The sequence below is a fragment of the Nanorana parkeri genome, unplaced genomic scaffold, assembly GCF_000935625.1.
Source record: "Nanorana parkeri isolate BGI_ZX_2015 unplaced genomic scaffold, ASM93562v1 scaffold9, whole genome shotgun sequence".
Lineage (NCBI taxonomy): Eukaryota > Metazoa > Chordata > Amphibia > Anura > Dicroglossidae > Nanorana > Nanorana parkeri.
Window position 1 is genome coordinate 1,505,893 of NW_017306277.1, and position 21,533 is coordinate 1,527,425.

A 21,533-nucleotide genomic window follows, 5' to 3' on the forward strand; every position below is an offset into this window, starting at 1 on the left:
ACACCTCAAATAGTTTACTTCCAGAGGGGAGCAGCTGCTTTATTGACTAGTAAGCGGGCCGCATAGAACACGAAGATATTAGTTTTGTTTCTCATAATAAAGGCACCTGAAACGAGTCTCTATGCACCGTATTAAATGTGTTTTTAAATGCAAATTTGACAACGTATGTGTCTTTTATTGTGATCGAAATGACTGCATTCAGCCTTAGCAAGAATGAAGGCGAGGCATAAAAACACAATTAAGGCCTTTTTATTCAAGAGGCGCCGGGGGGCTGACAATTCATACGCTGCTATATTGCTACTAGTTAAATGAGCATTCTTTAGAATCCACAACTACTGTTATTGAATCAAAACCTGGTTATTTGTAATAACTCCTGGTACACAGTCACAGATACCCACATTATTTAAATAAAATAAAAAACACATTTCCCGCTAGCAAATTTTTAATAGAATGGACCTGGGGCACATGCATAGTTCAATGTACACTCAAGCTCATCCAGCTGTAAAATGCCAGAAATGCAGCCCATTTTCGGAGACTATGTAACTCCCACTGGCATGCGCAGGCTACCCATTGGGAGAAGATTATCAACGTGGGACCCAGAAGGCAGCAGGGCAGGCAGACAAAATGGCAAGACACAATTTGGATCTGTCATTGCTGGAGAAAGGTGATGTAATCCCTTACTATGAACTTCTCTTATTTGATCCCCTTTGGTCTGCTAAATATATAATTGAAGTGTTTTGCTATAGGTTCAATAGGTGCAACAACAAAAAAAACTTGTAGATCCTGACGGACATTTTGTGAGCTGATAACTTCCTGCGCCCTTTGCCCCCTGGCGACATATCAGTTTCACTGTATGCAGCTATCTGTGAGGTATATGGAACTCTTCCCCTCTGTTAGGCTAGGTTCACACCTGGATGATCCATGACCGTGGGCAATCATGCATGATACCACGCGGATTGCCGTGCGGTCACGGAGTCGCCCAACACCACCGATCTTGCTGGCGGTGCCATCATTTTCTAATGGCACCCCAGTTGTACCAGGCGGATCGCACAGTTCCCTGCCGTGATTCCGTCCTTGCAACCAAACACGATTGCGTCTAAAACAGCCGCGCGTCGTGTGTCACAAAAAAAGGTACATGTACCTTTTTTTCTGCGATTGCCGCACAGATGTAACCCTATTGGAATGAATAGGGCCACGTGTCAATCGCTGTGTGCAGCTGTGCACAATCGCACGGTCCGAGGACGCGCGGCCCAGGTATGCACCGGCCCTTATAGAAAAGAGGAGGAGAGTCTGAATTTCTGTCCCAGGGTGACCATGCTCCATAGATGCAGTACAGTGAGGGGGCAATGTCAGCCTAGGACAGGAAGTGTGTTATTGGCAGGATCACCAGGTATGAATAAAGGAAAAAAAGGCTGGCTCTGCCTTCCTTTTTCTGCCATGCTGCTGCAGCTCCTCTGATGTGAAGGGGGAACTAACTACTGTGATATGAACGGGGCTTCTGATATGAAGGAGACTCCTGATGTGAAGGAGGAAATCTGAAGTGAAAGGGGGCACTCTGGTATGAAAGAGGGACTCCTGATGTGATGGGTGGGGGGTCCTGATGTGAAGGGAGGCTTCTGATGTGGAAGAGGAGGACACCAATGTGAAAAAAGGGGGACTGATGTGAAGGGGGCTCCTGATCTAAAAAGGGGACTCTGATGTGAAAGGGGAATAATGTTAGAGGGGTGGCTTTGGTGTGGAAGGGGGCCTCCTAATTTGAAGGAGAGACTCATTTTTTTGTGTTTTTGCATGGGGTTGCTGCTTATAATCCATACCATGCCACTTATACTATCTGGTATACGGGTTTGGTATGGATTTTGGAGGGGCTTTAAGTTGATTTTTATATTTAGTTTTTTTTACATTTTAGATTAGGGCGTCTCCAGATTTTGCATACTTATAATGGCTGCTGTGACTGAAAAAATGTTGGAAAATGCTGCTCCAGACAAACTACAGATTTAATTTAATTTACTATAACCTATTTGATGCATTTTCTGAACTACAAAAATCAATACCACAACTTGCCTGTGATAAATTGAACTGGTGCAATAAAGCCTTTGGCGAAATAAAAACCCCAGGATTGTACAAATTAGCATAGTTTAAATATGGTGTGCGTTATGCTTTTAGAGGATTGATCCCTTTGTTTTTTGTACAGAGGAGGATATGCTATTCCTATTACTCCCTCTAATGCATTCTAATATATTTAGTGATGCAAAAACAGCTGAATCCGTCCTTTTTGACTTGAAATGTTTTTCTTCTTTTGGCAGATGACATGGAGGCTATTTCTATCAAACAGTTTGTTAAACATATCAACGAACTCTATTCCAACAATCAGCATGGATTTTCTGAAGATTTTGAGGTAGGAATTACGTTTTCCAGATCTTTTCTTTTTTAAAGCTGCGCGAGTAAATGTACAAGACAGTGAACGTAAACTTGGGCTTATATTAAACCTGCTGAGTAGCTAGGAAGGCTGTAATGTTTGTAATGAGTGTCCTGGAAGCCCCAAAACCTGGTAGTCATTCAGTTACACAGGTTAAGACCTTAACTCAACAAGTCAAGCACCTATGCCTTGCTATTGGACAGTGAGGCTGACCATCTTTGAGGAATCAGTCCAATAGTGAGTGGCTGAAGTATGTGTGCCAACTTTCCAAGATAAAGTCTATATTTGCATAATTCAAAGGCTTTCTTTAAAGGCTAAAAGCACTTTAAACAAAGTGCATTTATCCTTGTTGCCCCCTGACCTAACCCAACACATTCCCTCCACAGATGCATGCTCGATCCAGCAGCCACGTTTCGCAAGTCTTCACTGTCCTGTCCATACATGTGCATTACAGTACTATAGACTTATGTTGGACTGTGTCCCAAGGCTGGAGATGATCATAGACAGTCCTGCAGAAGTTTACGGACTTTTAGGTCTACCTACTCTGCCCCTTTTGTTTTTGGATTGGCCACTGGGGTGCAAATTCTAAACTTACCCAAAAGTTGCTGGAGCCTTTAGCTATAGTGACTGCTTCTCTGTCACAAGGTCACCTGATCCCTCTCATCGTAAATCATCATTAACATTATATAGAATCCAAAAGAGATCAATGTGGTACTGCTTCTAAAGAGCACAAAGGTATTTAGGATTTGCTCCCTTTTGGTTTGCTATATATACCATTGATGCATTTTTATGCTTGTTTCATAAATGCAAAAAATGTCCTTTTGTGAGTTGATGACTTCCTGTGGTCTCTGCCTGTATTGTACTAGAATCATATCGTTCTCAGTTAGCTTTGTGGACTCCCCTATGTTACGGAGAAGAGAGGTGTTCTGTTATCATGTCTTGACAATGCTGCTCCTTCATAGATGCAATAAATGAGTGAGTGTTGTCACTCTAGGAGTGAAAGTGTGCTGTTGGCAGGATCACATGGTGAAAGTTAACTAAAAAAGCCTATAGAAAATGAATGCAGCCACCATATCTAATGACCCATAAGCTGCAATATATTACATTTCTGTTCTTGGATTTAGATATGCTTTAAAGCAAGAAACCATTGTTAGACTGCTGTGTTCTCTCAAATATATCAACCCGTTACACTGGATTTCTCTGTATTCCTATAGCAAACTCAGAAAGAGGTGGGCCACACTGCTTTCCAGAAAAGAAATGAGCAAAATTTGTCATGCTTAGACAAAGGAATAGAGTTAAAATCAATTCAAGGGTGAGCCACCCCCCTTGTTTTTTGAAAAGCTGGCAAGTTATTAAGCGTGCATCTATCCAAAACCGATTAATCCATTATAGGTGGACCCTATAAACAAAAAAAGCCCCACAACACATAAAATTAAAACAAGCAAGCCATAATATATATATGAATATTATGTTTCCATAATTATATTTGTTGGCTGTTTTATGGCGCAGTTTACCTTATGGCTTGTAGTTTGCGAGCACAATTAAACAAACAGCAATAAATTATCTTTATGTTTTTAAGCCATTTCATTTGCAGTTAAGTGAGATATATTGTCACGCTGTGGAATGGCTGAGCTGAATGCAGATGTGACCCACACACGGGCGAAGTGAGGTCTGGCGTGAAAAGAGCCTCTTCAGAGTAACAATGCATTGATGGTGCTGCGTGATAATTGCTCCTTTCATGCACACATTGTGATCATTGCCAAACGCGGTTCCAGTCAAAACAGGTTTCAAATAAAAAAAAAATGCTGCAATTAAAAGGGAAACGCACAAAGTCTTGGTGATTATAATTTTACACGCTTAAAATGTCAATTTTGATCCCCATAATTTAAACCTTTGGCGGGCCAGGACATGCTTTGAGATAATAGTGAATTGTCTTGAGAAATGGGATCCCCATATGTTTCGTTACTGGTAGCAAAGCCAATTCCACCCAAAGCAGTTATCAGGTTTGGGTGGCAGTGGTGTAGTTGGGTTACTTGTTGGCTCCTGCTGAATTGATAAGGTTTTCCTGTATTAATTTGTGTCTTTACCACATCCCAAACAGGCCACCGCAAAGGTATGGCTCTGATGTACTTGAACTACTTACATTTTTCCCTTGACCTATATTATGGAGAATCCTCAAAGCTTTATAATGTCTCTAGCCAAAAGTTTAGTTTTAGAGTAAGGAACAATTAGAACCCTACCAGGTGTATGTCACCACCAGAAAAATTCACGCTCTCAATTTGTCCTGGTGACCAATGTCACTGGCACTGAAAGTGATGGGAAATCTAAAATGTTTGAGTGGTCACTGGAGCAAGAGGTGAGGGGAAGTCCAGTGACCATTATCTAAGAGGGGGTTTTCTTTTTTATTGTTTCCAGAGCAACAAATTAGGGGAAATTATTTTCCAGTGACAACTGTCTCTATGAAGGGATTTCCTCTTACCAGTTGTCTAATAGAGGAGGATTTTATCTTCTTTCTTGTTGTGACTCCAGAACTATAGAGAGGGGAAATCCTCCAATGGGGACACCTGTTCCAGTGACAACTGCATAAAAAGGGACATCCTCTATCTTCTTGTTGTCTCTCTAGGGCCCAGTGAGGGGAAATCAAGCCCTGGGGACATCTGACAACAGTCTAAGGGTTGATTTTTGGCTCACTTTTTTGACACGTCTACTCACTTCCTCTTGTGTCTCTGGGACAAGACGTGAACGGAAATCACACCAATGAGAAGTAAACAAAAACACAGGGGGTTCTTAAAACTTTCTACAATATCCAAAACCAAAGAGGATGGTGTGGGTGGGACAATGGGGGAAACATCTAGAGAAAAGGATGCAAATAAATCTGTGGCAGACGGTGTAATATAACTGTGCAGATTTATTGGTACCCTTATAGCTTCATTCTTCCTGAAAAGGGGTGAAATTAGAAGGGATTCTCTCATGAATGCCTGCATTTTTTTGCTATGTCATATAGTGAAGCAAAAAAAAGTGTGAGAAGAGATAAATGATTACTTATTCTACAAAGATATTCTAAAATGGCCCAGACAGATTTGTTTGTACCACTAGAAAAGATTATAATGGGATCACAGTTATATTTCAGTATAATTAATTTAAATTGGTATCGCACATGTCTTCTCTCTTGTAATCAGTCAGCCTATTTAAATTGAGAAGAGTAGTCACTCTACTTTTTGGTAGCATCGTGTTCACTACACTGAACACAGACCGGAGCAAGGAAACGAGAGCTTTGTCTGAGGACATCAGAAAGAAAATAAAAATTATAGACCAGCATTTTAAAGGTAGAGACTATAAGACGATCTCCAAGCAGCTTGATATTCCTATGACTACATTTGCAAATATTAACAAGTTTAAGGTCCTTGGAAGTATAGCCAACCTCCCTGGACTTGCCTGCAAGAGGAAAATCAACCCCAGATTGAACAGAAGGATAGTGCAAATGATAGACAAAGAGCCAAAGAAAACTTCCAAAGAGATACAAACTGAACTCCTAGGCAAAGGTACTGTTGCTTTTTGAGCTACAGTGGACACAATGGAAGAAGACCCAGGAGGACTCCACTGTTAAAAGAAAAACATAAAGCTAGACTGGAATTTGCTAAAATGCATATTGACAAGCTATGATTAAGGCTGTAAATGGCTGAAACGCATTAGCGGTTCAAAGTTGCGCTATTTTGTAGTTTTACCGCTAATAAAATCTTGGAACTTGGAGGCTGTGTGCTACACTATTTATTATCTTTTGCTCCTGGATGGGGGCCAACAGGAGCCTTGTCAAGCACCTGCAATCCGTTTACTTTCAACTATGGGTGGAGGTGGAGCAGGCACATTTTCATTGTGTTTGCATATTGACAAGCCAGAATGCTTCTAGAAGAATATCCTTTGGACAGCTGAGACAAAACCAGAGCTTTTTGGCAAGTTATATCAGCTCTGTGTTCACAGATTAAAAATGGAAGCCACATAGTTGCATAGTATTTGAGGTTGAATAAAGACACAGGTCCATCGAGCTCAACCTTTGCAAGTGTGTATGTGTGGGTGTGTAACTTTTTAAAGAAAAGAACATTGTAAAACATGGAGGAAGCTTGGTAATGTTTTGGGGCATGCTGTGCTGTGCCTGGCACTGGTTGCCTTGAATCAATGAATTCTCAAGATTATCCAGGAATTCCGGGGGGGAAACATAGTGACAGTGTCAAAAAGTTCTCAGGCATTCTCGAACCATTTTCGCACTGCGGCAAGGTGCAATTTTCTGCTGAAAGAGGCCAGTGCAAACTTTCTCTGCTCTGGATTTTTTTTTTTTTCTGGTCGCCGGCGGCTCCGATGTCAGAAAAAAACAAACCAGAGCAGGGAAAGGTTTACTCTGCTCGATCGAGCAGAGTTAACCTTTTCGGGAGAAAGTGTTTCTCTCCCGGGCGGCCGGGAGCCGCTATCTAGGGGTCGCCACAACTTGGGCATTGTTATCAAAGGGTCGCGGCACTAGAAAGGTTGAGAATCGCTGCATTGAGGGGTGTATTTGGTCAGCAACAATGTTTAGGTAGCTGGTACATGTGAAAGTAACATCCACATGAATGGCAGGATCTAAGGTTTCCCAGTAGAATGTCGCCCAAAGCATCACAATGCCTCCACCAGCTTGCCAGTGGTCAAAATGTTATGTCTCATCAGTGTGTAATACTAATGCTACCCTTTAAATGTGCTGTTTGTCTTCTTCTGAACAATGATCACTCTCCTCCTTCCTCCCCTCCATATGCTCTGTACGTTCTGCTAATTGCACTCTGGTTAAATCCGGGTGATGGGGCTAATCTGGCTGGCCGATCAGCAGTAACGGCCCTGGTAATATTCTGGGCATGCACTCATTGTCTGGGGAGAGCCATGTGATCAGGCTGATTGCATGCATCGCCATCTCCTCAATTATTTATGAACTGAAATCCCTGGTGCTGTATCTCACAGCTGCTTTTGACACCATTTAATTATTCAAAATAATCAGCTGCACATCTCTGAACTTGAGCTGACTCTAATTAGGTCCACACTTTGCACAGTGTCAGACTATCTGTACCAACCAACTGTGTGTTGTTACTCCAAGTATTTTAATCCTCTGCGCCTGTATAGGGTATCTGCAGAAGGAAGGTGTTGTGTCACAACAGAAAATGGCAGCTAAGTAAAAGCGTGGGATTGAAATAGACAACTTTTAACATTTTAGTGTAGCTTAATTATGTTAAACATCTTTACATTTGACACTGATATGTCATTTTCCCTGGCTTTCTATTTACAGCCCAACTGAAGTCTCACATCATTATGTCTGTTTGTAGTCATAAGTTATGATAAGCTAATGAAACCCCATAAAATATTTTAAAATGGGCTTCTTGCCTTCCAGCTGCAGTGTTCTGTGCTGGCACACATGAGTAATGGCCACACCCTCCCTCAAAAGTTTCCTAGTGCGGAGGAAGAGAAGGGAGTATGTCTGACCAGGTCTGTAGGGTTAGGGAGTTCACTTGTCAGTGCAGTCAGACTATGGTTCCTATTTTACTGAACAGTCATATTTAGACATATTGCATAACTGTTATTAAAGGAAAGTAGAGGTAAGACTATAAAAATTGAGGTTGGCTACCTGGCTCAAAATAGATGTCCACCTCTCTTAGGGCACCCCTGCCTTAGGGCATTTTAAAGCCCAGCTGATGTCACAACAAAACATATTCAAAGCGTGGAAGTAACCAAAAATCATTGGGTGGGGGAGCACATTTTTTAAAGGGTGCATGGCTGAATGAAAGTTGGTGTGGTCAGTGATAATAGTGTGATAAGATAAATCATGCATTGGTTGTCAGTGTGCCCCCTTCCAAGTAATGTTTTCTTAGCATTGGTGGTCAGTGGACTGGCCCTGTAACATGCTCTCTTACATTAATGGTCAGTGAGTAACCCTGGTAACATTCCTCCTTACTTTAATGGCCAGTGAGCTCTCCCATTATAGTGCTGCTCATCATTATAGTATTAACAAGTACCCCCAGTGCCACCATTATGTCACCCAGTTCCACAATATTACCCAATGCTACCGCCATGTCCCCTGTCAGAAATACTTTCCTTCTAACCCCCTCAATATGCAGAGCAGCACAGGGAAGAATACATTCCTGGCGCTTCTATGTGATGTCACAGAACAGGTACCTATGTCTCGTCATCACTTCTCTGCATAAGGGGGGAGCACTTTTGACAGAGGATGGACACCACAGGAACACAAGCTACCTGGCACATGATCACGATCGATGAATATCACCTATTGCGGAACCCTGCCCTAAGGAAAGGGACCAGGCCATGTCCTTTTTCTGTGCCCAACAGACATTTGTTTGGCTGTCCAACAACTGAGATAGATGCTGTAGATGCCCAGTGGTCAATGCATATATACTTTTTTTTTAACAAACATTTAAAACATAACACAGGATTACCACAGCAGCTGCCTGCTTTGAATCTCACTCTGCCTGATGGAAGCCTCATATGGCATTCTATGGGAAGGGAAAATGCATTGCTTTGACTCATGTCTGTAAATTTCAGCTTGAGCTATTGCGCTCTGTGTTTAAAATAAAAAGCAGCTCTGGTTGCAATACTCACCTCTTTCCTGCCTCATACAGTACCTGCTCTCCTCCACAAGATGTCTTCAGTCTACCAGGTTCAGTGCCCCAGTGTCACCACTGCGTCCTACATTCCCAGTTTAAAGATGCAGAGAGGGGCACTGGGAACTGAGCCCAGAGTTGGGCTTAAATATACAATGAGGGGGAAATGTTTGCTCTGAGCAACTGCTCCAGTTTTGATGAATTCCCCTCAATATGTTTCCCTGACCATTGCCAAAAATATTTAAAAAGGAAAAGTATGTATAAAATGTTTATATTTTAGTCCTGACCATAATAAATGAAGAGGAGAGATATGGTATGTACATAATCACTACAACACTCTCTTTCATGCGCCTGTACATTCTTCCGTAGAGAGCACGGATCTACTGCTGGGACCATTCTACCGTGAATTTGAAAAATTCATAACCAAACACGCAGTGTGTTTACGCATATACATATCAAACTTACACATATGTATAAATTAGTTTGATGCATGCAGTAACATGTGCTGCGTGTAGTCGATAAAAAGCCTTTGTTGTGTGTTGCTTTATACAGACACATCTGCTGTTTGCATAATATATATGACACGCTCCCTCTAGCTTCTACAGCAGCTGTGAGCTGATAATTATTTCCTTTATCAGTTTGCTTCCATATTCCACTTTACAAGTTGAAAGCATTAAATTGGACCTCAATAACCTCCAGACTTCGAGTAAATTAAGCCATAATTAATGTTGCTGCGCAAGCTTTCGGTTTTCTTGCTTTAACTGCGCACATTCCTCAATGGCTAAGCATACAAGGGGAAAGCAGAGAGCAAGGTGCAAAGTGGTGTCACCCCACAACAACCAATCAGAAACCATCTTTATCTTTTATTGTTCTGACTGCTGTAAAGTCATGAAAGGTAAAATATGATAGTGGTAATTGTGCTGTATGCATTCATGATCTTCCCCTTCTATAAATGTTTGCTCTTCTGCGTTTGTTGATTGTGTTAAAGTGGATGTTAACTCTAACTGAATGACATTTTATGTGCTAAATCACTGTGTCATAAACATTTGACATTTTTAAATAAATACATTTGAATTACATCTTTTGTTGCATCTCTGACTGTATTACACTAATATAGGGTTCATACAGGAACTGTATAAGCGGACCTTGCCTTAAGATTGAAATTGACTTGTGAAATGACATCAACATGTTAAAGCTCATATGAGAATCTATGCATTCGCTCTTATTTAAAAAATAAAAAATGAACTTCGGTTATCTGAAGAAGTAACAATATTCCTTTTTCTGTGCTCTGTGTGCAGGAAGTCCAGCGGTGTACATCTGACATGAACATCACAGCAGAACACTCCAACCATCCCGACAACAAACACAAAAACAGATACATCAACATTGTAGCATGTAAGTAGTTTGGCCTTCTTTGTCAAGTCCATCAGGTTACTTTTCAGAGCGTTCCTTTGATTTTCCAATGGTTAGTGGGGTCTAATCAAGGCTCGTTTTTGAGAAAAATCGAAGGAACAGAATGGAAAAATGTTCTGGTTTCTTATTTGAATGAACAAAATTCTAATCATGAATGTGATTTCCATTCGGAAAAAATCATACATAGTGTAATGCGCATATACTAGGCACAAAAGAAACCGCTTTAATACGTCTGGGTTTCCATTCAAGTAGAAGATCTGGATGACATTTTAAAGGGCTTTTGAACGAAATGGGTTGACTTAATGATAAGATCCGAATGCTATCAGGAAGGATTTAGAATGAACGTTTAAATTAAATTCTAAGGCCTGGTTCACAGCGAGGCGTTTTACCCCTCAAAGCGAAGTGAGACAAAATGGTCAAGACAAGGAATCTCATTCATTTCTATGGCCCCTGTTCACACTTGAGTGTTTTGTCACACAAAGTTTCCCATTGAAGTCTATGGGACCAAAAAGCTCTGTAATCTGCCAGAGAGCAGCTCGTACTTTTTCCAGCAACGTGTGTTTTTCTGTTAGTGACAAAACAGATGTGAATGGGGGCCATAGAAATTAATGGGATTCCTTGTCTTGAGCGTTTTGTAACACAAAGTTTCCCATTGAACTCTATGGGACCAAAGAACTCTGTAATCTGCCTTTTTCCAGCGACAGACGTTTTTCTGTTTGCGACAAAACACTCAGATGTGAACGGAGGCCATACAAATGAATGGCATTCCCTGTTTTGAGCGTTTTGGCGCGCTTACCTTTGAGCTGAGCTGCACAGCGCCTAGGTGTGAACGGGGGACTAAGGGTGAATGGCCAGCTTAAGTGGTAGTTAGTTAAATACTCATGCTACATTACTAGTGTCACTTGATGAGAGATCTCAAGGCTGATTTAATTCCTTGCACTTCTAATTACTAATAATTCCAGCTGCTGCAGCACAGAACTGTAGTTACATTCACTGGCACTCTGAAAACCCTGGTCAGCCTGGCTACAAGTTATACAAACTCCACATACTGAATGCTTACGGTTTCTCCTAAAGGAGGACTACAGGCTGAAAATAAACCCTTGCTGTTGGGCTACCCCAGCCCTGCAAGGGTTAACTGCTTGATTTTGTCTAGGGGCTAAAATAAATAAAATATATTCACCAGATCCATGGTCCTGCGGCTGTGAGTGCTCACCTCTCTTCCCCTCTGGCGGTGGAATGTCCATCAGCATCCTCACCTATAATGCAGCTGCCTTAGGTGTGATCTCACGGGTCCTTAGACTGCCGGAGCCTGAGGGAGAAGAGGCTGTAGGGGACCGGTCTAGCAGCCAGGCAGGCTCAAGTATCCTGGACTGAGTAAATCGTCTTTATTTTAGGCCCTAGACCAAAATGTTCAGTTAACCCTTGCAGTGCGTGGATAGCCCCACTGCAAGGGTTATTTTTTAGATTGCCTGGAGTTCTTTACTTTCCCACTTGTCTTTTTAAAGCCTAACTTCAGGCATACATAAAATACATATCAATGCCCCCGACCCCCTTTCCCAACTGATGCAGAATATCATTTGGTTTTACTAGGGAATTATGTAATACAGAACAATTTTTACCTTAAAGTGTATCTCCAGCCAACATTTATTTCCCTATTTTTGGATAGAGTGGGGGAAGAGTTAGAATTATCAAGTATATACTGGTATCCAAGAGATTTCCATTCACTTCCTGTCCTGCTAAATGTTTCACCAAAACATGACGTGAGGGGAAGATAGGGAGTGGCTGGAACCCCTCTCAGATTTGTATTTCTCTTTGTGTTTCTATTGCAGATTTTTCCTTCTTTCCTGTCTGGTGAAACCATTGTCAGCAGGACAGGAAGTGAGGGAATATCCCTAACGAGGGGGCTATGTAGCATTAAAACCGGGAGTTCTGAACCTTCCCCACTTCATCCAAAACTAAAAAAAAAATATTTTGCCTTGACATACACTTTAATCCATGGCCCCATAGTCTTGCTTTCCTCCGATTCTGGTTGTGATGACCATTCCCGAAGCCGCTCTTCTTGGCCATCTCAGGCCAGTCTTGCCACCGCCCCTCTCACTTACCTCATCCCAATGCAGTTTACCACAATGGTTCTGCATTGTACATGATGGTGTAAAAGTGCGGGTCCCCATACGGGCAGAGAAACGGAGGGCTGGCTGCTGTAAGACCAATGGAGTAAGGTAAGTAAACCCCTGCATTACATCGTCTATTAGTACAACAAGCATTATTTTCTGCATCAGCTGGTGCGGGGCACATAGGTATTTATTTTATGTATGCCCGGAGTTCTGCTTTAATCACTGAATGGCTTCCACAAATGTTTTATTGCTACATAGAATGAAAAAAGAAATTCGGCATGAGTTCCAGGCGCCTGTGCCAAATGTGTGGACGCTTGTTCCCGACACTGTTCCACACACAATATTAAATGTTAATTAGCTGCTGTTACACACTTCAGCTCCAATTTCCACTGACTGAATGTAAATGAAAAATGTCTAACTTTAATTCCGTGCTGGACGCGGAGAAAAGCCGCGTTTGATTGCAGCTCCTGCTGTGCACTGAACATCACGCTACCGTTTAATGAGAAGGGAGTGGATCACTCACTGGCCGCCTGATTCAGAGACTTGCCAGAGGGGAACCTTTTGAATCTTAAAGAGTCAGACCACCTGAAAGTGTTTTAACTAATGAATAGGTGCTGACTGGTTGAATGACCCACCAGATCGTTGCACCTTCTGGGGATGAAATCTTTGGAGGTCTTGGGCCACCCATTTGTCACCATTATGAAGGGTGCTTGCTCTACCTGCTGGATTTTCAATCATTTTACATTATGAAAAAGGTGACACACAGACTGTAGATGTAGCAGCAGCACCTGCTGAAGTCTCCAACCAGTGGGCCAACCAGTGTCAATACACCACTAAACTGTCAGTCATGTGTGGACTGACCCTTCGGAGAAGACCTGTCCTGAACTGTTGAGCAAATGCTCTGTTAACAATCTTAAATACATTTTTTTTTTTTAAACAAATCAAGGCTAAAATGCTTACTTGTCCTATAGATATTGCTGCCCACTGCTCTCTTCTGTGCTGGTGACATGACCAAAAGCCTTGACATTTGTCTACAAAAAGTCTGCTGAAGTAGAGAATTCAAATTAGACTTCTGCTGAGATCACATGGTCAAAAACGTGGGCTTTTGGTCACATGACCAGTATAAAAGGGAACCCATGCCAGCAGTTTCTTCAAGAGGGGTATTTCAGATCTTACATGTTGGTTCTCCATCTCAGCAAAACTGTTTGCATAGTTTTATCATTTGGTCAAAGCTTTTTCTAGCTGAATTGGTGTAATATCTATTTGATGAAATGCATTTATTCATCCAGATGGTGCCACTGCTAAGATCTGTATGTTGCCCACCCATGTTACAATCTGACTGTACAATCTCCTTTAGATTCAGAAACAGTTATGTAGTATGGGGGGCCACTTGATTGCAAATACATTTTTTGTAGGGACTTGCACTACCTCAGGGGTACCAGACCTCAATGGATTGCATAATATATCCCTTTACTAGACTACCAAAATCATCATGGCCAATCCTATTAGGTACCAGTATGACTTTTATGAAGGATTAAATATCTTGGTTTTAGATTACATATGGATAGCAGTGTGTTACCCGTGTGGCACCTGACACATCAAGCCCATTACTTTCCATTCAGGTTCAATAATGCAGAGAATCTAGTTTCAATTTTCTTTTAATTATTCAGAGATCCAGCCTTATAACTCCATCGTGTGGTATGGTTTAGAACCTTTGAGGGCATTTGCCCCTTGACAGTATCTATATGTAAGCTAATGGCCCTAAGTGGAGATACTCCACAATGTCAACCTTAATCAGAGCAGTACCTGCAGTCAGTGGCAGCTGCTGGATGTTATATATTATCCTGTAATAAAAATGTTTTTTTTTTTTTTTATTAGCGTAGGGAAAGGCTAAAACCCCTGTCAGACTTGTATTTCACTTTGTGTTTCTATTACAGATTTTTCCCATGTCTGGATGTCGCTGCATTAGTTATAACTCTTACTTTCATTATCCCCATACTATAATGTGAGTGCCTCTAGCATAGTAATGATAGTGAGTCACTGGCCCTCCTCGACCTTGTCCATTCATAAAATGTGTTGTATCCTTTTCACAGAAGATATATAACATATTCTGTGACTGGACAAGGGGAGAGGAAGGAGGATGAACGTCACAACCTCCCCTTGTGCAATTATCACAACCCTTTTTATGAACGGACAAGGGGAGGTTGTGACCTTCCCCTGCCCTCCTCCTTAAAGCCTATCTCCTTACCGTCCCTCCACCAACAAACCTACTCCTCCTGGTGTTTCTTTTTTCATACCTGCTTAATCAAGTTACAGGTTATACTCAGCTAAGTCCCCCTATCCATGTACCTGCCTGACTGTGTTTCTAACGGTGGGGACCACTAATCCATCCCCACACAAGTAACCCTTATTGGCCAGTCCCCTTGATTCCGACATCAGTTGTCTTCTGGATCCTGAGAGGATTGCTTCGTTGGAAATCCAATGGAAATTGTCCACGTCACACAGGCAGGGACCCCAGCAGTAAGTAAACTAAGCGGAGAAGAATCCAGCGCTGGATAATCTTGTGACCACAGCTTAAGGCAAGTGAAAAAGGGAACTTTAAAGGTTTATCAGCCCAGCGAACAGTGAGGAGGGATGGGAGAAATTTATTTTTCTATTGCAGCTATCAAAAATGTATATTTTCCTGGAGTTGAGCTGGAAGACAATATCCAAATATCACAGTGGTCACCTATTATTGCAGGTCAAATGTCCCCAGTGTCCCCCCTCCCCACGCCGCCCGGACCTACATAACTGTTATACAATCTCAGGCGACTTTCAGAGATTGTACAATCAGAATGTTGCCTTTTAGCTGCATAAAATTTCGACTCAATCAAAATGAAAATTGACGCAAAGCTCCTAAATGACGTCTTTGGTAAAACGCATGTGATGTGTGAATTTCCTCCGGAATTACTATGTGAAAATGTTCATACCCAAAGTGTCCTCTCCGATTTCTGGCAGTAAGTTTTCTGTGTGTTTGTTATTTGCAGATGATCACAGCAGAGTGAAGTTGAGGCCTATTCCTGGCAAAGATTCAAAGCACAGCGAATACATTAATGCCAATTATGTTGATGTAAGTTGTCTTCATACACATAACGCTCTTTTCCCTGATTATCAAATAGAAGAGGGAGAGAAAGTTGGTTGATTTTTTTTTTTTCTGATGTTGCATCCACATATCTTTTTCTTCATTTTTAAATTTGTATCAAAGGACAGTTCACATCATGTATTCAATCCATAAAAGATTGTTCGCTTTTTTTTTTTTCATTGCCTTAAATTATTAATTTGTTTGCCACGAGATGGCTTTTCATCTTCTGTTTGCTTGTCTTTGAAGGGCTACAACAAAGCAAAGGCCTACATCGCTGCCCAGGGACCTTTAAAGTCGACTTTTGAAGACTTCTGGAGAATGATTTGGGAGCAAAACACTGGAATCATTGTTATGATAACCAATCTAGTAGAAAAAGGAAGAGTAAGTAGCGTCTGCCTTCGTAAGTGGTTTCCTTGCCTTCTGGGGATGTCACTCCAGGGTGCGGGATTAGGGAGCCATGAAAAGGGGAAAGAAGAACTCCAGTAAGCGGTATTCATTCATAAAAGACACATTGTTGATAGAGGTTGCTGGTATATGTGTCCGGCCTATAAATCATGGCCGTGTTTTGTTTTGGAAATTGTTGCTTTGCATTATTATAGTGTTATCTTGTCTTTTATATTGTGTATATGGATTTTTCAGGCTTAAAGTGTATGTCAAGGCAAAAAAAAAACAAAAAACAGTTCTGCAAATCATGCACATTCCTCCACTCCATGTTTTTTCCCTTAAAGACTATGCAAGTACAGAAAAATACCTGTTGATCTGCTAGAAATGTACTCCACTCCCAATTTCTTGTTGTGGGCTGACAACACACAGCATTTTGGACTGAGTGGTGTCAGCCGTGCACAGTTGTCTTTTGCTAAACTGCTCAACCCCTCCCACTCTCAAATCCCTACAACATAAAAGCTAATCATTCTGTAGCCCATTATACAAACTAGGAGGGCTAAATAGACTCGTTGAGATAACTCAGGAAGTTTGCAAAGGACAGCTCTGAATTTCTAAAGATCAACAGGTATGTTTTGCACCTATTAAACAGATATAACAAAAAGCTTCCAATTTTATATATTTAACAGACCAAAGGGGAGCAAATGAGAAGAGTTCATTGTTAGGGTTTACATACACTTTAACCTTGCATGCCTGTAGCTTAGTATCACAGTAGCTGGGAAAGTGCTTAGTTTTTATATATGAACTCGGTAAAGGGAAGGTGCCATTTATCGTCATTGAACACATATTATTATTATATGGTATATTTAAAGTGTATATAAAGCCATTTTTTTTCTTTAAGCATTGGGTGGAGTGTGGAAAGGTTAGGAACCCGGTTAAATTTTGTTATTATTGTCTGTGTCCCCCTAGGGAAATTCACCCTCTCTATTTTATCTTGGAGACAACTGTCTTTGGGAACTAAAAGTAAGGAAAAATCCAAGAGTTGTCATCAGAATAGGAATAAAGGGTAACTCTTCCAATGGGGATACTTGTTGTAATGACCGCTATTTAAGAAAGGGTTTCCTTCACTTTGGGGACATTCCCCTTCCCTTCCTGTTGTATCTAGAGGACAGAAAGCAAAGGGGCAGCTAATGAACAGGGAGGCTAAAACTTGATAAAAGATTCAGGCTTTAGCTATATGATAAATCATACCTGTGATTACAGCAAAATAACAAAGCTAATAGCAGCTGCAGTTAGCTGAGAGCATTTCCCCTGACCTTCTGTCACGGTGGTAGGGGACCAGAGTGACACGAAGTGATGGGAAATGTCTCCAATGAGTACACATAGCAACAATATTAGAGCATAGAAGGGTTAAAACATATCTAAGGCTATTATTGCTGTGTGGGAAAAAAGTTTTAGCTGGAGCTAGGCTTTAAAATGTTGTGTGGCTTCTCCTTCCCTAAGTTAGATATAAGTTCTAAAAATTGATGAAAGAAAGCATTGGTATGTGAATGGGCAGCGCTTCTACCCTACAGCCACTAGATGGTGCTGTGCATTTTCAAGTCAATTATCTGTAGCAGAAGACCTTGTAACAGGTAATGAATGGAAGGAGGTGAATCTGCTACAATTTTATTTATGATCTGCTGCATGATCTTCTATTGGCCTGCTCACTTCAAAAAGATGATAGTGGGTGGAGCGGTGAACTCTTGTTCTGTAGTGATGTACTCGTTACTAGAAACAGTGATACTGTATTAATGCCCATGGTTTTGGAATGAGATGTCCAACAAGCTCATAGAAGTGTGAAGATCAAGCTCTATAAACCTTTGTCCATGTAATCAGGGCTGGATTTACTCTCTGTGCCCCAAGGCCAGGTTTCTCAATGCGCCCCACTACCCGCCAATAAGTACTATCCTTGTCGCACTCCTTACTGATATGTCCCTTGTAGTGGGGGGTGCTCGCAGTGACCGCGGATGGCGCTGCGAATGTCAGCAAAATTGTAGAAATGTCACCAGCACACCAATCTTTTTAAGATAGCAAAAGCTTCATTTATTGAAGTGTTTTGTCATATGACCAAACAAGCGCTTTCGGGACCGCGCAGGGTCCTCAATGCTAAAGCCTGATGAAGGGACCCTGTGCTGTCCCGAAAGCGCTTGTTTGGTCATATGACAAATAAATGAAGCTTTTGCTATCTTAAAAGGATTGGTGTGCTGGGGACATTTCTACAATTCCACTACCCGCCAACCCCCCCAAGGAGAATGGCAGACCTGCAGGCTGCATACAAGTGATCTTGGCGACAGCCCCGAGATCACTTGTACAAAACAAGCGGCGGCTTCCCCTCTGTACATTTAGCTCTGCTTGCCCAAAGCAGGGCTAAATGTAGGAAACAATAACCCGCCTGGTGCCCGGAACTGCATGTCCCGGGCATCGGGAGAGAGGAATTCCACACCCGTGCTGCCCCTCCACTCCCTGCTGCCCAGAGGCCGAGCATTGGTTGGCCTTGTGGGAAATCTGGCCCTGCATGTAATATTGGAGTTCACATATACCGGGTAATATTTTCTGTACTGTTGACATTTTTCAAACATAAGAAGGCGAAAGATGAAACTTAAATGTAACTCTGCCTTTGTGTTTCCAGAGGAAATGTGACCAGTACTGGCCAACAGAGAATAGTGAAGAGTATGGAAACATAATGGTGACCCTGAAAAGCACAAGGGTGTACGCCTGCTACACAGTGCGCACGTTCACTATCCGGAATGTAAAGATGAAGAAGGTAAAAATAATCCTTGTATGAACTTTTTCACACGGTTCACTATGAACCGGTTTTTCTGGTTAAACTGTCTTTGGTTAGAGATGTTGGTTTTCTTTGTATAACTTAGCTTGGGCGCCGTAGCTGTCAGCTGAGGAAAGTAATCACAGATATCAATGTTAAAATGAATCAGCTTAAATATGGTTAATAAAAAACCTATGCGGGGGAACTATGGAGGCTGCCGCTGCCGGCCTGCTCTCCTGAAAATGCATGCGCCGTTGTTGTAATGCTAATCTAATGGCTTCAGTGCTTTCTGAACCAGTGACTTAGAGCAAGTATATGGATTGGGAGTTCTGACTTCACCCTGACTTTCTGATCTGCATGCTTGTTCTTCATCACTGACACAAGGTATTGAAGGCTGAGACAGCCAGGCAACTAGCATTTTCAGAAGGGGCTGGGAAAACCACCAGAGCCGGGTTCTTGGCACTAGAAACTAATGTGGCAGAAGGGAGAAAAGCTTCAGTTGACAATCTATTGGCTTTAAATGGGATGGGTGAGCAAACATTTATTCGCTGGACTTATTTGCCACGGTTACATGCTATTATCTTTGTAAATGTTGTATTTTCTACTGTTTTTACTTCTGTTACAGGGTCAGAAAGGAAACCCAAAGAGTCGTCACAATGAGAGAACAGTCATTCAGTATCATTATACGCAGTGGCCAGATATGGGTGTCCCAGAATATGCACTGCCAGTCCTGACCTTTGTCCGGAGATCATCAGCCGCTCAACAAGCAGACATGGGGCCAGTGCTTGTACACTGCAGGTGAGATTAGTTTTCCTCTTTCTATGAAATGCCTCTAAATATTAAATCCAGGGAATTCGTTTCTAACTGCCCCTTCTTTCCACCCTGCAGTGCTGGAGTTGGCAGGACGGGAACGTACATTGTGATTGACAGCATGCTGCAGCAGATAAAAGACAAGAGCACAGTCAATGTCTTGGGCTTTCTGAAACACATCAGAACACAGCGGAACTACCTCGTCCAGACGGAGGTAACTCAATGTTTTATTCTTTTATGAGGGTGGCTGTTACCTGGCATCAGCAAAGCTTCTACCTCTGCTGAAGGCTGACCGCAAAGTGGTGGTGGCTCTAGGGTAGGCATATTGGAGTGCATGACACAGATATGTGGCTAGCACCAATCCCAGGAGTTGGGTTCTAGCACCGGATGGAATCCTCAGAACAGCCATTCTCTTAATGCAAACCTGTGCTGTGCCAATGCAGGGCAAAACAGCTTCTCTTTAATGCCCTCCAGAATATATTCACCTCTCCTTTGCTTCTCTTGCAGTTACATTTGGCTTCTGGGAGCTGGTACTTCTGGGTATGGAGAAGCACATGACCCGTTCAGTGTAATATCACTGGGACAGAGGAGCACATGGCTCACTTTTACTGGGACACGGGAGAGTCCTCAGCCCTGTATAAGCTCCAGCTGGAGAGATTCTCAGTTTACACAGGGCAGCTGAACCGAGTGGCAAGGGATAGCCATGTGCAGCTGGGGAGGGGAACATTAAAGCTGAACTCTGGGCAAAAAACTATAAATATATTCCACAAAGTACTTAAATCCACTTTGTGTGCACCAAATAACTTTGCAAACCCATGTATTACCTTACCTAAAGTAGTGGTGACATCATCACTGTGCTGCACATAGCCTGTGCAGAGAACAGAGCTGTGGAAGGGACCCAGCAGGCGCCACCCACTACAGACTGCCTGTGTTCTGTTAAAAAATCCAACTCCTCAAGATCTCCAGCGACGTCATATCTGGTTTACTTAACAGTAAGAGGTTTGGGCGAGTAGGCTGCACTGCACGTGCACCACCTGCGGCATTTCCCTAGGCATATACCGCACAGCAATAAAGTATTATAATCAACTAAGGTCAGACTACTCCAGTGCGTTATTAATCTGAGTTGCCCCACTTTATATGGCCGACGCTTGCCTGACTTTGGCGGCCATATTGAGTGGGGCAACTCAGATTAATAGCATGCTGGATTAGTCTGATCCTAGTTGATTATAATAATTTATTGCTGTGTGGTATGTGTATAGGGAAAAGCTGTGGGTGGTGTACGCCTACACGCCCAAACCCCTTACTGGTAAGTAAACTGGAAGTGACGTCATTGAAGATCTCGAGGAGTTGGCGTTTTTGCCAGAACTGGAGTGGGCAGATACAAGACCAGTCACCCTGCACAAGGAGAGAGAGCAGCAGGGACTGGTCTTGATTACAGAAAGTTCCTGCACAGAGGCAAACGTTTCATGCTGGATTATTGCACAGATCTGGAAGAAATACACACAGCACACCAAGAATACACATAATCAAATCGGAATACACATGCCTGTTGTATTTAGACAACATTTGTTTCTCCCAGAGTTAGGCTTTAAAGTGTAAGAGTCCAACCAAAAAAATGTATTTATAATTTTAGAAAGAGTGGGGAAGGATTAAAGTCTCTGTCATTTAATGGGACGTTTCTTCTTACTTCCTGTCCTGGTGGCAACAGTTTCACCAGACAGGAAGAGAGGGAAAATCTCCAACAGCAACACAGATGGATTTTTCCTCACTTCCTCTCTGGTAATACCATTGTCACAGGGACAAACAGTATGATAAAATGTCTTAGCGAAATTCCAGATAAAGA

The 21,533-nt window shown here is 42.1% G+C and overlaps 1 protein-coding gene across 2 annotated transcripts in view; it reads left to right on the forward strand.

Moving 5' to 3' along the window:
• Nucleotides 1-21,533, forward strand: part of PTPRG (protein tyrosine phosphatase, receptor type G) — a 486,631-nt gene that overhangs the window by 437,708 nt on the left and 27,390 nt on the right. For both annotated transcript variants that reach the window (XM_018554682.1, XM_018554674.1), the window contains exons 15-21: nt 2,304-2,395; nt 10,344-10,440; nt 15,599-15,681; nt 15,940-16,074; nt 18,746-18,880; nt 19,506-19,678; nt 19,769-19,904. In XM_018554682.1, coding sequence (XP_018410184.1) covers nt 2,304-2,395; nt 10,344-10,440; nt 15,599-15,681; nt 15,940-16,074; nt 18,746-18,880; nt 19,506-19,678; nt 19,769-19,904 — 851 coding nt within the window. The remainder of the gene's footprint in view (nt 1-2,303; nt 2,396-10,343; nt 10,441-15,598; nt 15,682-15,939; nt 16,075-18,745; nt 18,881-19,505; nt 19,679-19,768; nt 19,905-21,533) is intronic.